The 19,727-nt window shown below is 44.4% G+C and overlaps 1 protein-coding gene across 4 annotated transcripts; it reads right to left on the reverse strand.

The window, feature by feature from the left end:
* Positions 1-1,276: 1,276 nt before the first annotated feature.
* Positions 1,277-17,058, reverse strand: EFCAB3 (EF-hand calcium binding domain 3). Of its 4 annotated transcripts, none has more exons than XM_069952035.1 (8): positions 16,942-17,058; positions 9,386-9,699; positions 6,007-6,150; positions 3,794-3,865; positions 3,479-3,599; positions 2,129-2,283; positions 1,927-2,054; positions 1,277-1,712 (listed from the first exon to the last, which is right to left on the reverse strand). In XM_069952035.1, the coding sequence occupies exons 2-8, from the start codon at positions 9,639-9,641 to the stop codon at positions 1,335-1,337; spliced, it is 1,254 nt and encodes a 417-aa protein (XP_069808136.1). In that variant the 5' UTR covers positions 9,642-9,699; positions 16,942-17,058; the 3' UTR covers positions 1,277-1,334. The 4 variants fall into 4 exon arrangements, with proteins under 4 accessions (XP_069808136.1, XP_069808137.1, XP_069808139.1 ...); XM_069952036.1 differs by lacking the exon at positions 16,942-17,058 and adding an exon at positions 16,827-16,935; XM_069952038.1 differs by lacking the exon at positions 16,942-17,058 and adding an exon at positions 16,753-16,774.
* Between the last annotated feature and the right edge of the window lie 2,669 nt (positions 17,059-19,727).

The following is a 19,727-nucleotide window of genomic DNA, read 5'->3' on the forward strand; positions in this document are numbered from 1 at the left end:
TGATGCTATTGATGCTGCCTGCAGGATAAGCATGCCCCCTGGCTTTTACTCAGGACTATATCAATGTAGTAATGAAGAGGGGAAATGTAAACGGAAAAAAAGCCTTGTCTAGTAAGCAGTGTTCTGATCTTTATGGTTTTAGCCTAATGTAGACTTTGGGCGAAGAGAAACGTGTTTTTGCTATTCAATCTCAGTGTTTGAGGGTTACATCCATTTTCCTCTCTTAAAGGGGTACTCCTTAAGCTTAAAGAGGACCTGTCACCCCCCGTGCCGGGTCAGAGCCTCTTTCCCAAAGTCCCGCCTCTCCAGCCGGTCCCGGGACGGAGATATCACCGTGGGAAGCCCGGGATCAGGAACTGCAGGGCTTAGATAGTCCTGCAGTTCCTGACACAAACATTGTTGGCACCAGAAGGGCATAGGTCGCCCCTTACTGCTACCAGTCAACAGAAGTATATATGTAAATAAAAAAACTATACATTGAATTTAATAAAGTTATATCTTCAGTTTCTGGAGTACACCTTAAAAGGCTGTGTTACATAGCCCAATGTCTGGGGAAGTGAGCGCCGACCTGTAAGCTGAGCACTTGCTTTCCCCTCGTCCCCTGCTCACTGTCTGTGCTATTACACGCACAGGCTGCAAGCAAGAAGGGCCACCTGATCATCCTTAGATTGTTCGGGTGCCCTATAAATGTTAGAAGTGGTCTGCTGCCGCCACTCCAATTACGTGAAGCGTCGGGCAGCAGACAGCAGACAGACAGAGCAGCTTTTTTCCCCTTTCCCGGTGTTGGGCATGTATGTTTATGGGGGATCAGGAGAATTTGTTGTTGGCTGAACAAGCATTCATCTGACTAGCTAATATGTATGGCTAGTTTTATTTCACAGCAAATGTAGAAGCTGAAATTCCCCACATTAACAGCCTATACTCTGCATATTTGATCTGTAAATATATCACTATTGCTAAGGCCTCAAGCCCACCACTGTATACATTTATAAGTGCATGGGGTCTTCTAATGGATTTTTGTTTGCATGATCCATCAGCCATGTTTTGTGTAAATCATTGCTTTTATAGCTCTTCCGTTACTCAATGAAGAATTGTATGGCAGCAGTTCTGTAGCATAAAACCGTACATTGTGCTGCCATAAAGCCATTGTTTTGATGAATTATTGTTACCTGAACTTGCAGGTTTCTATTTTGAAATAGAAACCTTGACAATTAGTAAGATGGGTTTGCCATTTGTCTTCTAAAACCTCACCCAAAGTGAAAACCTAGGCCAAAGCTGCAGATGTGTGATGAACCATTTATTGAACTAAAGCTGAGAGGGCGAGGGCGGTTTGGTCACTTTTGGACATCCTCTGCAGATTTTGGTGGGTCCTGGGACAGTTCATTGAGGACGTCTGTGCACTCCGTATCACTCGCCTTCCATTCCCCTTGATCTTTTACAGCACTACTCCAATTTCTGGCCACATTGCTCCGCTGTGTGTCAGTGCCAAGTTGGGCTAAGGCTGTCTTCTTCTGTTGCCAAAGTTTCTTCTGTGCTAGGAGCTCATTCTGAGCATCCCAAAACCAAGAGTAGATAGAGAAGATGGTGCATAATTTGGGGCTTCTGGTTTGCTGTTCAATCTGACCTCCCTGAATCTTGTCCCAGAAATGGGGAGTAGAAGACACTTTTCTTCCAGTGGTTCCTTTTGAGAATCTTTTTTTTCCGAGGTTCACCTGTAATTCAGGAAGGAGAGATACTGGGTATGACAAGCAATGGGTAATATGATAAAACAGTGTGGAAATAATTTGTAGATGCACTGTTACCACAACTATTGTAACAGAATGCCGCCCATAGGCTGTGTCTAATGTTACAAATGTTGTCAATTAGTGACTACATTTTGAACAATTCCCGAATATATACACATTTTTCCAGGACTCAAAAACTTACTTTATCTCCCTTGTAGATATTTTTTAGCATCAGCCTTGTGATGTCAGGTTGTACAGATAGTATCGTTTCCATGCTGGTGCACAGGGGTACGCATGGTATCACATCATAAGGACTGCCCACACAAGAGCCTGTACACAAAGCCATAGATATTATTAGATATTTCACCTCTATACCTGAAATTATAGTGTCTTCTCACCGTCACCTTTAAGTGCCTTGATCTCATCGAGGTAGTGCACAAGCTGCCTGTCCGTCATACCCATGATGCGGGTGCCACGGGCGAAATCCACCATTACTTTAGACTTGGACCCCTGTAACTTGGGGGGCTTTGGAGTGGCTTCATATTTTTTCTGGTAGTAGCTGTTTAAATTAATGATAACAATGTAAACCAGAGCATTATGGTAAGTTTGCATTATTACTTACTCGTGTGTCACTGCAGTTAAATTACACAAATATCTCTAATAACTCCTTCCAGGGGTTCATGAAGCTATGGGGATTAGCTACTGCTCTGGACAGTTCCTGTCTCAGACACAAGAGCATACTGAAAAGAAAACACCTATTTCCTGCAGAACATACAGCAGCTGATAAGTACTGGAAGACTTGAGATTTGTAAATGGGAGTAAAAGACAAATTTATATAAATTTCAGAAACCAAAAAGAAAAAGAAAGGACAAGATTATGATTTTCCTTTAAGACTAATACTCTAAATCTTTAAGTTCTAAATGGAGTGTGTATAATTGGTGTATCGTCCATGAAGGTAGATCAAGCAGCTGCTATGGCGTTTGCCAGTGAATTGCTTCCCTTAATACATCTGCAGCTGCCACTAGAGGGTGCTCATAGCATGCAGATTTGTATAGGTTCATTACTAGCTGTATAAATTCATTTGCAGAGAGCTTACCCTTGTGGTGAGCGCATTGTGGTGCCAGAGTACTGCAATCTCCTGCAGCCTCTAGTGCTCAATAGAAGCTGATGCCATTCTTGGTCACTTTGTATTACCATGCCCCCATTTCCCCCCCAATAGCCATGCAATGCTTTCAATAATCCCCACTATTGGGGTAGAAAATAGGAATACAGATGTATTCTAAATCAATATGTTAAAACACAGCATATTGTGCATGTTAACACTGCTTTCCTTGTCCTCTATAAAGCACTAAAACCTCTGATGACCACCTCTGTCTGTAAGAGGAACTGGCCAGAGCAGGAGATGTTTTCTATGGGCATTTGTTCCTCCTCTGGACAGTTCCTGACACACACAGAGGTGGCAGCAGAGAGCACTGTGGAAAGAATACATCACTTCCTCTGCAGGACATACAGCATCTGATAAGTACTGGAAGACTTGAGATTTTTAAGTAGAAAATAATTTACATATTTGTACAACTTTCTAACTTCAGTTGATTTAAAAACTTTTTTTTTCTCCAGAGTACCCCTTTAAGTAAACACCCACCAGTGCACTGGATTTAAGAGTCACAAGCCGCTTGATAAATCCAGGCACATCTGAGGCTGTGCTTGTGAAGCGCTGGCATAGATTTTAACCACAATTTACTCTGGCTACTCACTTTGATATTTCCGCTGCAGATCTTCTGGGTAGACTACATTTCTGCAATAGTCTGGAGATGGCATGAAATAAAACGGTACCCAAGTACTCCTGTTCTAATACTGGCAGCAGCCATCTTCTGTCTGCAAATATAAGCAGTTGTTACTGAAGTCACATGAAGAATGAAATAACTGCACATGGAAAAGCTATAGGCACATTCAAATGGCTGTGTTTGTCAAATTGTAGCTCTAAACTTAGTTACTCTACGTTACTCTGTTACTCTAAGAGGTATGAAAACTTAGCTCTGCACACTATACACAAAGAAATGTGAACTAACCAATAGTTATTGAAAATCGCTGATCATCTGTCAGAACTGCTAGGAAATCATAAAAATTCACCTTTTTGTCACCTAAAAGAGAAATATGAAATGGTAAAAGGCTTTGTTTTCCATTCATGATACAGTATATTTAGCAGCTCAAATGGAAGTTTGCAACATAAAAACACATCTCATGTCTGAAAATGTCTATAAAATGGCAGGTGATACAGTGTCTCTTACTATTACAGGATAATTATTTTAGTTTGGCTTATGATCTTGTCTTCCAAAAATCGAAAAGCCACAAAATCATCTCAGAGCCAATATAATTCATGAAAGATGAAGGAATTAAAAGAGCAGTGGGTAAAGTCAAGACTCGGAGGTTAGAATTGGGTCTCGTAGCAGTGGGGTCATGGGTTAAAATCTGTTTGCTAATCGTTCGCTGTAATTCCACATTCGTTTGCTCAAGTTCCGCATTTTTTCACTAATTGTTCAGTGTAATAGCACATTGTCCATTGTTTAGCTGGGAACAGAAGGAATAAAAGATCACAATAACGACCGTAGTAACGATTGTAACTAGCGATTATCGTTCTGTGTAATTTGGTGAACGATTTCAGGTTAATGATGAACAATCTCATTTGCGATCGTTAAAAATTGCTTCATGTAATAGGACCCTTACAGACCATTGCTGCTCCACTGAGAATTCTGGGAAGAAAGGAAATGCAATATAGCTCTCACACCTCTTGAGCAAAGAGATGTCCCTTCAAATCAAGTCTTGCTCAGTCAAGGAGCCTTAAAAAATTGACTAGGGATTTTATGCCAAGCCAAACAATCTCTCCAAAAGGAGCCGTGAGAGCTATTTTGCATTTCCTTTCTTCCCAGAATTCTCAGTGGAGCAGCAATGGTCTGTAAGTTTCCACACATCTTTATGATCCTTAAAGGATCCTTAAAAAATTTTTATATGTTATTACTTATGGAAAGTTATACAATTTTCTAATGTACATTAATTATGGGAAATGCTCATATACTGCTATTTCCCTTAATTTAGTGTATCAGGAAGTGTTAGAATTATCTCCGAAGCAGTGACGTCACAACGAAAGGTGTAATTCCTATGGAGTGTCCAGCAGGGGGCGCTCTATATATAGAAGTCAATGAGTACCATTAACTTCTATATATAGTGCGCCCCTGCTGGACACTCCATAGGAATTACAGTGTATGTAATGTAATGTTATGCACTGTACTTTTGTGACTTCATGAATACATTTATGGAATACTTTGGGGAGCAAGTGTCCTTGCTCCCCAAAGTATCCCATAAATGTATTCAATGAATACATTTGCTGGGCACCGAGCAGGGAGGGAGAGAGGTGACATCTACCTCCCCCTCCCTGCTCGGTGCTGGGAACATATACAAAGTACTACTCCCCCATTATCTGCAGATCCCTATCGCCGCTCACACAGGGGCTGCTTTTCATGCCCCCCGCCGCTCCCCCTCCTCCTCCCGTCTTCAAACTTGCAGTACATACAGTACAGTGCATAACATTACATTACATACACTGTAATTCCTATGGAGTGTCCAGCAGGGGCGCACTATATATAGAAGTCAATGGTACTCATTGACTTCTATATATAGAGCGCCCCCTGCTGTACACTCCATAGGAATTACACCTTATGTCGTGACGTCACTGCTTCAGAGATAATTCTAACACTTCCTGATACACTAAATTAAGGGAAATAGCAGTATATGAGCATTTCCCATAATTAATGTACATTAGAAAATTGTATAACTTTCCATAAGTAATAACATATAAAAAAATAATTTTGCCCGGACTTCTCCTTTAAAGAGAGTCACAACCCCTTTGACCCACATCGATAGACCTCTCACTAGCCAGCCAGCACCCTACTCTGAACTGATGAGGGGCAAAAACCCCGAAACAGCTGTCCGCAGATGGGAAATCTTCCCTTTTGGAGAGATTGTTTGGCTTGGCATAAAATTCCCAGTCAATGTTCTAAGGCTCCTTGACTGAGTTAGACTTGATTTGAAGGTACATCTCTTTGCTGAAGAGGTGTGAGAGCTACTTTGCATTTCCTTTCCTCCCACACTCTAAACTAAACTAATAGGTCAATGTAGAATTAAGATTGTGAGCTCTAATGATGACATGTATTATATGTGATAACCTAAAGCTATTTGTACTATAAACAATTTTACTGCAAGTGATTTAGTTTTACAGAGCACTTACCATCAATGTCTGCACTCTTCAATGCTTCATAAGTGTCATGATGGTTTAAATGGATTCCCATGGTACTTAGTGAATACTGCAGGTCATTCATATCCACTCGCTTTGTCTTATCCTTACGGAAAAACTCAAAGGCATTTTGGAAAGCTGTGACAATTTGAAATAAGTCATACGTTTACACTAGTTTCCAAATACTCATTAAGCTCTTGATATCAAGATGCGGGCTACAAATTTCTATAGTGGTGGTATAGGGTTCCCAAAATACTGCACCCCCCCCCATACCCCTGGTGTATCCTACACATCGGAGATGCTGTACTTTCCTTCACACTTTCTGGTCATGCCCACAGCCTAGATCAATGATTTTCAAGGTTTGTGGATGAAGTCTGCTATCTACCTCCGTGATCTGTGAAAAAACAGCCATTTTGCATCCATGTCCGTTTTTTCAAGGATCTGTCTAAAGCTTTTTAAACTGCGCTGATTACATCACATCCGTATTTTTCATAGATTTTGATGAAGGAATCTGTGCCACGATCTCGTCTGAGTTATGTTCTTATCTCTTCTCTGCAATCCAATAACAGCCCCTAGCATATGTATTCCACTATTGTTAACAGAAGCTAAGGCTCCCTCTGTATGTTTGTGGCTTAAAGGGCGGTATTGGTATATATAAAACGGTTGTGTCCGTTATCCCCTACATGCTGCAGGCGGTTCTGTCCTGTGGTCATCTGTACACTCTGCAGCTCTGAGCTGGCCTCCTGGAGGATTGAATTGGCTCTAGTGGCAGGTGTGCGCCTGTTTTAATAGCTCAGCGAACAGGTTCTGGAGAACTCTAGCCTGGTCACCTGAGCGTATATAAAGCCACCAACTCCACATCTCTGTGCTCAATTGTTGGTGCATTTCACTCAGCAAACTATGTCTATGCTACCTTGCTATCTGCCATTTCCTCTCTTCCTAGTGTCCTTCTAGCCTTTGGATCTTGTTCTATTTTTAATTCTCAGCTCAGTTTCAGCCTAAACAGTGCCGTCTCATATTGTGAAGCATGACCACAGAAGAGCATCTAGTTCTAGGCTCCTGTACTTCTTCACTTGCATCAGTCGATGGTCACTAGGGACCTTCTCTGAGGGTAGCAACCTGAGAGTTCTCTGCAGCAAAGCCTATCCTGTCTTGCAGCGGGCTTTAGTGAAAACCAGGCTCCTTAGACTCTGCTCCTTGGAGAAGGCACGGCAGCACTCCTCAGTGATCCACCATCTCATGCCTGGACCAACCGTTACAATATTAAAGAAGCTATGCTTATCTCTCCATGCTCCTCCGATGTCCTTCTGCCTTGTCTGTGCATCCTCCGCTGACTGCAGCTACTGCCGACACTTCCAAACTCGTCTCTTCAGTGACAGCCCGCTCAGCCAATCACTGACTGAGATGAGACAGCGCCGCAGCAAGTGATTGGCTAAGTGGGCTGTCACAACAGATAGGTTAGAAAGTATTGCAGTCAGCGGGGGACGCAGACACGCACTGGGGGAGCATGGACAGGTAAGCATAGCTTGTTTTATTTATACACCAGAATACCCCTTTAACCTCTTAACGACATGGGGCGTACATTTACGCCCCCGCAGCCTGGGCCTTGGCGCAAATGGGCTTAAATGTATGCCCCACTGGGGTACCGGGCTATGGAGCAGGCTAAGCATTAACCCCTTAAATGCCGCCGTGTTTAAGTGTAACTGGAGCATCTCTGGACCCTTACCTTCCTCCGTGAAGTCAGGGCTTTAATCTTCTGATAGAGTCTGCCACAGGCAGATCAGACAAGACTGATCCCTGCTATGCTATGTGAAAATCACCCCCTTCCCATTTTATACATAAAACACATAAAAATAATAAAGCTAATTAACATATAATATACTGTAGCGTGCCTAATCGTCTGATCTATTAAAATAAAACATTATTTTTCCCGCACGGTGAACAGCGTGAACAAAATTTTAATTTTAAATTACACTTTATGTATAAAATTAAATGAATAAAAAGCGATCAATACGTCTGATCTAGAAAAAAATGTGACTGATAAAAATTAGAGATCATGACGCAAAAAATGACACCCCATATGACCCTGTAGGTGAAAAATTAAGTGCGCTATAAGAGTAACAATAGGGCTATTTTAAATATACCTATTTGCAAAAAAACTTTTACTATTAAAAATAGTAAAACGTTAGAAAACCTGCATATCGCTGTGTTCAGACTGACCTACAGATTAAAGAAAAAATGTCAATTTTACCGTAAAGTGCATTACGTAAACATGGAATCCCCCAAAATTTGCGGCATCGCATTTTTTGGACCCAAATTCACCCCATAAATGATATTTTGGGGGTTCCGTCATTCATTTTATGGCAAATTGAAAGATGTCATTACAAAGTACACCTGTCCCTGGAAAAAACAAGACCTCACATGGCCCTGTAGTTGGAAAATATAAGAGTTATGGGTCTTAGAAGGCGGGGAGGAAAAAAACTAAAACGCAGAGGTGACAATTGGGCCAGTCCTTAAGGCCATTTCAGGCTCTGTCCTTAAGGGTTAAAGCATGGCTGCACAGACATCACTAATGATGTCAGTGCAGCCCTTACCTCACATTTATTAAGCCATGTAATACGCTGTGTAAGTGAGTGCCAATGTAGCAGATCGGCCCTCGCCAGACCCCAAACTAATGGATCTGCCTTCAATTAGCTTAGTCTGACCAAAACAGTTTTGGTTTCAAAATATTGCAGTTGCCTGGAAAAGTTAGATACAGTCCTAGATGACCCTAGACTGTTACACTGGACTTTTCTGGACAAACAAAACACTTTGGAAGGAACTAATTTGGCCAGACTAACCTAGTCAATGGCCAATTCGTTAGATGTGGATATGGTCAAAGTTATTATAGGTTTGCTAACCTGTGAATAGTTTGTCCTTTATTTTCTAGTCATTTTGATATTCTTCTCTTTATCAAAAAAAATTGTGAAAGGTTGACACTGTTTTAACTAATGGTGCCTATGCACCTTCAGTATCCTTCCAGTTACCCCCATAAACAAGATTTTCCGATCCTTATTCCCATCGACATCATCTTTATACTGACAGCTGAAATCAGATTTTAACTTAAGAGGCAGAACACACAATTTCTATGGGGCTGTGAAAACAGACCCACAGCACTAAACTGCTTCCCCTGCTTATTGTGACACTGCCAGAGGATAAATGTTACTGCCACTAGAGGGAGCTCACTGCCTACAGATTTATACACTTCAGGTTCAACAGTATTTGTATAAATGCGGGAAATTAGCTAACCATAGTGGTGGCTACCATCAACAATACAGCATAATGTAAGACATATTTCTACAATAGTCCTACTGCTCACAACACAAAATGTTACCTTCAACTAGGTCAGATTTAAGAGTCACATCTGGAAATATCTCCTTAACCTCCCTCAATTCTGGTGATACATAATACTGAATGATTTTTGCTGTCTGTAACATCTGAGAAGACTGTTCAAGAATAGTTAGTTCTTCTGACACTTTGTGGTCCGCAACAATCTCCTTGTTTTCCCGTGAAACTTTCCACCACTTCCATACTCTTGTTGACTTTAAAAAGTCACGATGGACTGAAACCTTTGGGGGATTTTCTGCCATCTGCTAGAAAAGTCTTTGTTGTGAGAAATTCTTAGAAGATGACCTGGATGATGTCTTCCTGAAAAAGAACAGTATTGAAAATCAAAGAAAAGATCTAAAGCACAACTAATCATCTGTACAGTGGAATAGTACTCTATCATGGTCCTCACCACAAGAAGGCACCAGTATCAAATCTATGGGTGCAGTATAATGGAACTCTATAATAGAAATTAATATGGCCATGTGCATTGATCCTTACAACAATACTGCCAGATACATCTCTTAAAGTGACTCTGTACCCACAATCTGACCCCCCAAACCACTTGTACCTTCAGATAGCTGCTTTTAATCCAAGATCTGTCCTCCGGTCCGTTCGGCAGGTGATGCAGCTATTGTGCTAAAAAAATACTTTTAAATTTAAAGCCCGTGCCAAACGGGAGTATCTGTGCCCTAACTTTGCACCACCCCTCCGTCCCTCCTCCCCACCCTCTTCATCATTAGGAATGCCACTGGAACATTTTCTACATGCTGAACACTGCACAGGTCCTTAACGATCCAGCCCATGTGCCGGGCTGCCACAGGTGGAGAATAAGAGGCAATCTGCTTGGAGCATTCCTAATGATGAAGAGGGTGGGGAGGAGGGACGGAGGGGTGGTGCAAAGTTAGGGCACAGATACTCTCGTTTGGCACGGGGCTTCAAGTTTAAAAGTATTTTTTTAGGACAATAACTGCATCACCTGCCGAACCGACCGCAGGACAGATCTTGGAATAAAAGCAGCTATTCGTGGTTTGGGGAGGGGGGGGGGGTTCAGATTGTGGGTACAGTCAATTTAATATATGCTAAAAGTTATATTTCCATGTTAAATTTGTTTATTATACTTTGAAAACTAATTTCTGCATTTTACACCTTGCAAGCTGGCATAAATGATACATCTGGCATGGGAGGAGGCCACTCCTCCTCCCAGCTTTGCCATGCCCCCCCCCCCCCCATCAGGTGAGCCGGGGATATGGTTGGCATACGCCAAGGAAAAGAGGTTAATCTGCCCCTCTTCCATGGAGTACGCCAGGGGCGCATCTTAAAGAATCACCCCCTCTATGTTTATGACTTAAGCTGGAACCGTGTGCCTTCAGATCTCTAGGTACAATGCTTTCACTCTGTGGCTCTAGAATATTTTCCACCCATGTGTTTGTGCCTTTATCAATAAGAGTTCTGTCTTAAAACTTGTAATCTGTTTCTTCCTGGTATATCTGGTTGACGTTGATTTTGACTTTTTAATTGCATACTTTTGTGGGTTTATTTGTTTTGCTTTGTAGCCAAGTTCCAAAGGCTATCTGGTGGATTTTTGCTTCTCTGTCTGTGACCCTTTGATCCAAATGCCTCATCTTGATTGAAGCTCATCTGGATTGTTCCTGACATATGGAACAATGTGTTTTTTTTGGGACATGCTCAGGTTTTATTTCTTCATCTTGGATGCCTTTATCTCATCAGACAGCACTTTGCTTTTGATGTTTCCTATTACTTGACTTTCATCACACTCCACCTAACTTTTTCTTCTGCACAAGTGCATGTCTTGTGTCTCATCCACTCCTGTGGTTTTTTACTTTCTCATGTTTCTCTATACATGTCTCTTACGCAATAACTGGCCCTTCAGTAGTCTTAGGTCTGTGGTCTTCTGGCAGATTTGAGTCATCTACATTCACTTGACATTCTCTTAGGGCCCTATTCCACCGGACGATTATCGTTCAGATTATCGTTAAATCGTTCGAATCTGAACGATAATCATTCGGTTGAAATGCAGTTAACGATTAACGACCGAACGAGTAATCGTTGATCGCTTTATAAGACCTGGACCTATTTTTATCGTTGCTCGTTCGCAAATCGTTCGCATTGAATAAGACATCGTTCGGTCGTTCGCAATAGATACGAACGCAATAGCGAATAAATAGCGAAGAGAAACGATCGCAATTACGATCATAAGTAACGATTATCATTCCATGGAAATGACTGAACGTTTTCAGGTCTTTCGCAATAGCGGTCGTTTGAGATCGTTAATCGCTAACGATTATGCAAACGATAATCGTCCGGTGGAATAGGGCCCTTAGTTTCTTCCCTAATGAAGTTGTTCCCATCTTCTCATCATGGTTTGGCCAGATAGTACTGTCTTTTTCTTCAATACATACAGCCTCCATTGTTAAAATTTTCCATGTTAATCTACTTCTTAAAATTGTGTAAGAGTATCTTTAATTGTGTTCAGGTAGGTTTCGTCCTGGTGAGCCACTATGAACTTTGGATTGTACAGTACATGTGGTCCAAAAAGAAAAAAATGGGGGATGGGGGAATATACTAAAAGCTGTCTTTGCACTATATATTCCTACAAAGACCAACAGCAGCCAGTCCAGGGCTGAAACAACACAAATCCTATAAACCGGGCCAAATTCAGTCAGAACAATAAGCTCTAAGGTTGTCTGGAAAACATGGATACAGCCAATGACTATATCCATGTTTTCCACATAGCCTTAGGGCTTTATTCAAGTTCAGCAGCCACCGCTAATCAAATGGCGAACGTTCGGGTTCGGATTGACTCGAGCATGCTCCAGGTTCGCTCATCTCTACTTATCATGTGATTTTATGTCATTCAATTAATAAAGTTTATTGTTCTGACTGAATTTGGTCCGCTTTGTTTGCACAAGCAACATCCATTTAGAAATTGTCCACTTTTTTATCAGCTGGGGTCTAAGTGTTATGATCCTGACTAGAGATGAGCGAACCGGGTTCAGGTTTGAGTCGATCCGAACCCAAACTTTCGGCATTTGATTAGCGGGGGCTGCTGAAGTTGGATAAAGCCCTAAGGCTATGTGGAAATCATGGATATAGTCATTGGCTGTATCCATGTTTTCGAGACAACCTTAGCGCTTTATCCAAGTTCAGCAGCCCCAGCTAATCAAATACCGAACGATCGGGTTCGGATCGACTCAAACCCGGTTCGCTCATCTCTAGTACACATCACTCCCGACTCTGTGTCTTTGACCAGGATGTCCCATTAACGCCCTAGTCATGTGCAAGAGAGCTGAGAGAGAACTGAGCGTGATTCTTGTGCTTGGTCAGGGACTAAAAACTCTCTACTTACCCATCTTGGTACCCCTGCATTGCAGTTGTTTTTTTTGTTAGGGGGGGGGGGGGTTGTTTATTATTATTATTATTATTTATTTATAAAGCGCCCTTAGTTCCAGAGCGCTATACAATAGATAGGCAACAGGCAGGAACAATACAAGATCAGAAAACATTACATGATGGCAAAAGGCAGACTGGTACATGGGGGAAGAGGACCCTGCCCGCGAGGGCTCACAATCTATAGGGTATAGGGAGAGAAACAGGAGGTAAAGTGCAGCCAGTCAAGTGTGATGCAGAGTTATTGTATGTTGTAGCCTAGTTTGAAGAGATGGATTTTCAGGTTACTTTTGAAGGACATGATGGTGGATGAGAGACGGATGTGTCGGGGTAGCGAGTTCCAGAGTATGGGGGAGGCTCGGGCAAAGTCTTGGAGGCGGTTGTGCGAGGTACGAACAAGGGGGGAGCGGAGACGGAGGTCACTGGAGGATCGAAGGTTGCGTGAGGGACGGTAGCGGGATATCAGGTCAGAGATGTACGGAGGGGACAAGTTGTGGATTGCCTTGTATGTCATGGTCAACAATTTAAAGTGAATACGTTGGGCATTGGGGAGCCAGTGGAGGGATTGGCAGAGGGGAGAGGCTGAGGCAAAGCGAGGGGAAAGGTGGATTAGTCGGGCAGCAGTGTTAAGGATAGACTGGAGGGGATCAAGGGAGTTAGCTGGAAGGCCAGAGAAGAGGATGTTACAGTAGTCCAAGCGGGAGATAATGAGAGCATGGACCAGCAGTTTGGTGGAGTCAGGGGTGAGGAAAGAGCGGATTCTGGAAATGTTTTTGAGGTGAAGGCGGCAGGAGGTGGTCAGGGCCTGAATATGTGGTTTAAAGGACAGGGCAGAGTCAAAGGTGACCCCAAGGCAGTGGACTTGGGGGACAGGGGACAGAGTACAGCCATTGATAGTGATTGACAGATTAGAAGGCGGGGTGGAGCGAGATGGGGGAAAGATGATAAGTTCTGTTTTGTCCATGTTGAGTTTTAGAAAGCGGGAGGAGAAGAAGGAGGATATGGCCGATAGACACTCTGGAATCCTGGATAGCAAAGAGGTGACATCCGGACCAGAGAGGTAGATCTGAGTGTCATCGGCATAAAGATGGTACCTGAAGCCATGGGATTCTATGATATGTCCCAGGCCAGAGGTGTAGATGGAGAAGAGAAGAGGCCCGAGTACAGAGCCTTGGGGAACACCAACAGTAAGGGGACGAGGAGAGGAGGTGGTGTGGGAGTGGGAGACACTAAAAGTGCGGTTGGAGAGGTAAGAGGAGATCCAGGAGAGAGCTAGGCTAGTGACACCAAGGGATGAGAGGATTTGTAAGAGGAGAAAATGGTCAACTGTGTCAAAGGCAGAAGATAGGTAAAGGAGAAGGAGCACAGAGTAGTGGCGCGAGGTTTTGGCAGTCAGCAGGTCATTAGCCACTTTGGTGAGGGCAGTTTCTGTGGAGTGGTGGGGGCGGAAACCAGATTGCAGGGAGTCAAAAAGCGAGTTGGATGAAAAATGGGAGGAAAGTTCATGGTAGACATGTTGTTCCAGGAGTTTTGAGGCAAAGGGGAGAAGCGAGATGGGGCGGTAGCTGGATAAGGAGGTAGGGTCAAGGGATGGCTTTTTGAGGATGGGTGTGATGGTTGCATGTTTGTATGGAGATGGGAAGATGCCAGAAGTTAGTGATAGATTGAAGAGATGGGTAAGTGCTGGGACAAGTGCTGAGGAGAGGTTGGGGATAAGGTTAACTCCTTGTTAAATTTAATAACGTTACATTTTTTATTTACATAATATCTTTCACAGGAACAATTGCACTTTGTAATTACACTCTTGATTTTTTTTCCATCAAAACGGAACAAAAAATTATTAGGTGATTAAAAAAAACAAAACAAAAACACAATTTTCTAATTTCAAGAGTTCCACTTTACGTTGTTCACCATGTGGTAAAACTGCCCTGTTATCCATATTGTATAGGTCAGGTCAATTTATGTCTTTTATTTCACTACTTAAAGGGGTTGTCCGGCGATAAAAAATTATTCACAGAATAACACACATTACAAAGTTATACAACTTTGTAATGTATGTTATGTCTGTGAATGGCCCCCTTCCCCGTGTTTCCCCCCACCCACGCTAGACCCGGAAGTGTGGTGCATTATACTCACCGCATGTCGTGTCGTCCACGGTCTCCGATCGTCAGCAGTGACGTCTTCTTCGGGAGCTTGGCGGATCTTCCCGAGTGCCGGCCACCCTCTGCAGCGTCATCCGAAGCTCAGCCGCGATTGGCTGAGCATAACTGTGCTCAGCCAATCGCGGCTGAGCGGCTGATGACGCGGCCACGTCATCAGCTGCTCAGCCGCGATTGGCTGAGCACAGTTATGCTCAGCCAATCGCGGCTGAGCTTCGGATGACGCTGCAGAGGGTGGCAGGCACTCGGGAAGATCCGCCAAGCTCCCGAAGAAGACGTCACTGCTGACGATCGGAGACCGTGGTCGGCACGCGACAGGTAATGTATAGCGCACCACACTTCCGGGTACACGGGTGGGGGTGGTGGGACACGGGGAAGGGGGCCATTCACAGACATAACATACATTACAAAGTTGTATAACTTTGTAATGTGTGTTATTCTGTGAATAATTTTTTATCGCCGGACAACCCCTTTAACTACTTATAAAAAAAAAAAATTTCAGGTGCCTCCTTATTAGCTTCCTTATTAGAGATGAGCGAACCTGGAGCATGCTCGAGTCGATCCGAACCCGAACTTTCGGCATTTGATTAGCGGTGGCTGCTGAACTTGGATAAAGCCCTAAGGCTATGTGGAAAACATGGATATAGTCATTGGCTGTATCCAGGTTTTCCAGACAACCTTAGAGCTTTATCCAACTTCAGCAGCCCCAGCTAATCAGATACCGAACATTCGGGTTCGGAATCGACCCGAACCCAAACCCAGTTCGCTCATCTCTATTCCTTATTCTAAGTCCTAGAACTTTTTTTTTAAATCTTTTAGTTTGTATGAGGCCTCAGGTTGCAGTGACAATGGAGCGGCTCACCATGACCTAGTCTCAGGAAGCTGGTCTGCACCACTACATCACAACTGACGCGCAGCAGTGTCATTTAATTGATGCTGTAAGTTTGGACAGCAGCATCTAAATGGTTAAATAGTTGTCACAACAATCTTTTCCTGCTGTCTTATGGCCGCATCAGCGCGCGCCCACATCAGAACTCCCCATAGGACACAATAAAGCAAGCGGCCAGAGCTGCTCGCTTCATTGTGTGAACTGACAGGGTTTCCTACAGCCGCAATTCGTTGAATTGCGGGCGCAGAGAACTGACATGTCAGTTCTTTGCGGCCCCGCATGAAATCCCAGCCGTAGCGTATACTATCTGTATATGCTCCGGCCGGCATCTCATAGAAAAGTAGGCAGTGTTCCATACCGTACAAAGTACGGCCGTTATTGTCGATGGCAACAACGACCGTACTTTTACGTAGTGTGTACTTAGCCATAGACTGTAAGCTCTTGTGAGCAGGGTCCTCACCCTTCTTGTCTCCTATTTACACGTAGATTGTAAGCTCTTGTGTTCTCCTATTTCCTCATAGATTGTAAGCTCTTGTCTCTTATTCCCTCATAGATTGTGTTACTGATGGGACCGATGCTGGAGGAACTAAACACAGATGTGAACTGAACTTAATGGGGAAGATTTATCAAACATGGTGTAAAGTGAAACTGGCTCAGTTGCCCCTAGCAACCAATCAGATTCCACCTTTCATTTTCCAAAGAGTCTGTGAGGAATGAAAGGCGCAATCTGATTGGTTGCTAGGGGCAACTGACACAGTTTCACTTTACACTATGTTTAATTCCCCCCTATGTGTCTGGTTGGAGATGTGACACAGGTAAGTATGATACAACAACCTGAGGCCCTATGTATAGATACCAAAGCAGACCAGGAGTAGAACCGTTACCCATAGCAACCAATCAGACCACTGTTTTCACCTTTTCTCTGAACTGAAATCTGATTGGTCGGTCTGAGAAACTGTGCCACTACCAATGGTATATATGGCCCTCACATGATATAAGCCACCCAGCAGACTTGGCCGGTAACCTCAGGCGCTGCATTTAGTATGACATTTCGCCGCTACGGTAAATTTCGGAGTCGTTTGCTCTCATGGACCCCCGGCTCACCCTTGTAACGTCTGCCGGAGGCAACAGTCACGTGATTCTGTCGACGGCGATTTACTGCGCCCTTTCCGGCAGGCTGTGTGCGCTGCAGTAGATTGTGTGGTGGTGATGCGCGCGCCACAGGCTCCCGGTCACGTGATCTGTGTCCCGCTGCGGCCGCGTTAATTCCGGTCACTGTGAAGACCCGGTGATAAATGTGCGGTCCCCCTGCACCGGGGATTAGGCCGTGACCTCACAGTGCCCAATGAGAGGAGCTCAGCCCCCGTAATAAGGATAGGCAGAGAGACACAGCAGAAGAATTCCCACAGGTTATAGCTACTGCCCCTGTAGGCAGCCACAGCCTCAATACCCCTCCAAGGGGCAGCCACAGCCTCAATACCCCTCCAAGGGGCAGCCACAGCCTCAATACCCCTCCAAGGGGCAGCCACAGCCTCAATACCCCTCCAAGGGGCAGCCACAGCCTCAATACCCCTCCAAGGGGCAGCCACAATCTCAATACTCCTCCATGGGGCAGCCACAGCCTCAATACTCCTCCATGGGGCAGCCACAGCCTCAATAACCCTCCATGGGGCATCCACAACCTCAATACCCCTCCAAGGGGCAGCCACAGCCTCAATACCCCTCCAAGGGGCAGCCACAGCCTCAATACCCCTCCAAGGGGCAGCCACAGCCTCAATACCCCTCCAAGGGGCAGCCACAATCTCAATACTCCTCCATGGGGCAGCCACAGCCTCAATATCCCACCATGGGGCAGCCACAACCTCAATACCCCTCCAAGGGGCAGCCACAGCCTCAATACCCCACCATGAAGAAGCCACAGCCTCAATACCCCACCATGGGGCAGCCACAGCCTCAATACCCCTCCATGGGGCAGCCACAGCCTCAATACCCCTCCATGGGGCAGCCACAGCCTCAAAACCCCTCCAAGGGGCAGCCACAGCCTCAATACCCCTCCATGGGGCAGCCACAGCCTCAATACCCCTCCATGGGGCAGCCACAGCCTCAATAACCCTCCATGGGGCAGCCACACCCACAGTGACCACTCTGTGCCAGTCACAGTAATTAACCCATGTGCCAACCCCTATGAGTCCTCTTCACTCATATATGCCAATCACAATGACCCATGTGCCAGCAACCACCACAAGGAGCCTCCATGTGCCAACCAGTGACCCCCCCCCCCCATACGTGATAACCACAATAACCCATGTGCCAACCACAGTGTTCGCCCCCCTTATGTGCTAATAAAAAACAACCCATGTGCCAACTCCCATATGTGCTAATCACATTGACCCATGTGCCAACCACTGTGACCCCTCCCATATGTGCCAAGTACAAGACCTGTCATGTGCCAGTAACCAGCATAAGGACCCTCCATATGCCAACCACTGTGATCCCCCCCATATGTGTTAATCACAATAACCCATGTGCCAACCACAGTGACCCCCCCATATGTGCTAATCACAATAACCCATGTGCCAACCACTGTGACCCCCCATATGTGCCAACTCCAAGACCTGTCGTCCCAGTTACCACCACAAGGACCCTCAATGTGCCAGCTACAATAACACCCCATGTGCCATCCACAATGACCCACCTCCGCGCCAACTACAATAACCCCTTTCCTATGTGTCACATGGACCCTCCCCCTTGTGTTTTTTATTTTACCCCACAGATATTTTTTGTTTGCTCTATATATATGTTGTGGTAAAATGAGGGGTGTCATTACAAAGTACAATCTGTCCCACCCAAAAATTCCTCATGGGTCTATAGATGAAGAAATGAATGATAGAGATCCCCCGACTCTGCCCTCTGTCTGATTGGAGGAGACAAACTCCATTATAGTCTATGGAGCCCCCCTCCTGTAGTTAGTTTGAATGAGCTAGGTAGTGAAGCGTGCTGCAGCTATAACTATGGAGGGGATCTCAGCAAAACAATGGCCATTGTATTAAAACAATTTGCCATTAAATGGCAGCCACAGTCAACAGTGTGTGAACAGAGCCTTTTTGTGTTTTTCAATCCACTCCTGGTTTGGTTGCAAAATACAAAGCAAAAATACTACATGTGACCATAGCCTAAGGGCCTTTTTACACAGAAAGATTATCTGACAGATTATCTGCCAAAGATTTGAAGCCAAAACCAGGAACAGACTATAAACAGAGACCAGGTCATAAAGGAAAGCCTGAGATTTCTCCTCTTTTCAAATCCATTCCTGGCTTTGGCTTCAAATCTTTGGCAGATAATCTGTCAGATAATCTTTCTGTGTAAAAGGGCCCTTAGGGTGCGTTCACACGTACAGGATCTGCAGCAGATTTGATGGCACAGATTTGATTTGCTTTGAATCTGCAACTTCAAATTTGCGCCATAAAATCTGCTGCAGATCCTATATGTGTGAATGCAACCTAAGGGCCCTTTTACACAGAAAGATTATCTGACAAAGATTTGAAGCCAAAACCAGGAACAGACTATAAACAGAGATCAGGTCATACATGAATGCCTGAGATTCCTCCTCTTTTCAAATCCAGTCCTGGCTTTGGCTTCAAATCTTTGGCAGATAATCTGTCAGATAATCTTTCTGTGTAAAAGGGCTCTTAGGGTGGTATTACACGGGCCGAGCAGGGCCCGATAATACCTGTAAACGAGCAGCGATCTGCTAGATCGTTGCTTGTTTACTGGACCTATTACACGGCCCGATAATCGTTTGACAAGAGCTGCAAGGACATCGTTACCGATGTCCTTGCAGCCCTTGCTAAACTGGCATACATTACCCATCCACGTTCCAGGGCTGCTCC

Source organism: Dendropsophus ebraccatus, chromosome 14, assembly GCF_027789765.1.
Source record: "Dendropsophus ebraccatus isolate aDenEbr1 chromosome 14, aDenEbr1.pat, whole genome shotgun sequence".
Classification (NCBI taxonomy): Eukaryota; Metazoa; Chordata; class Amphibia; order Anura; family Hylidae; genus Dendropsophus; species Dendropsophus ebraccatus.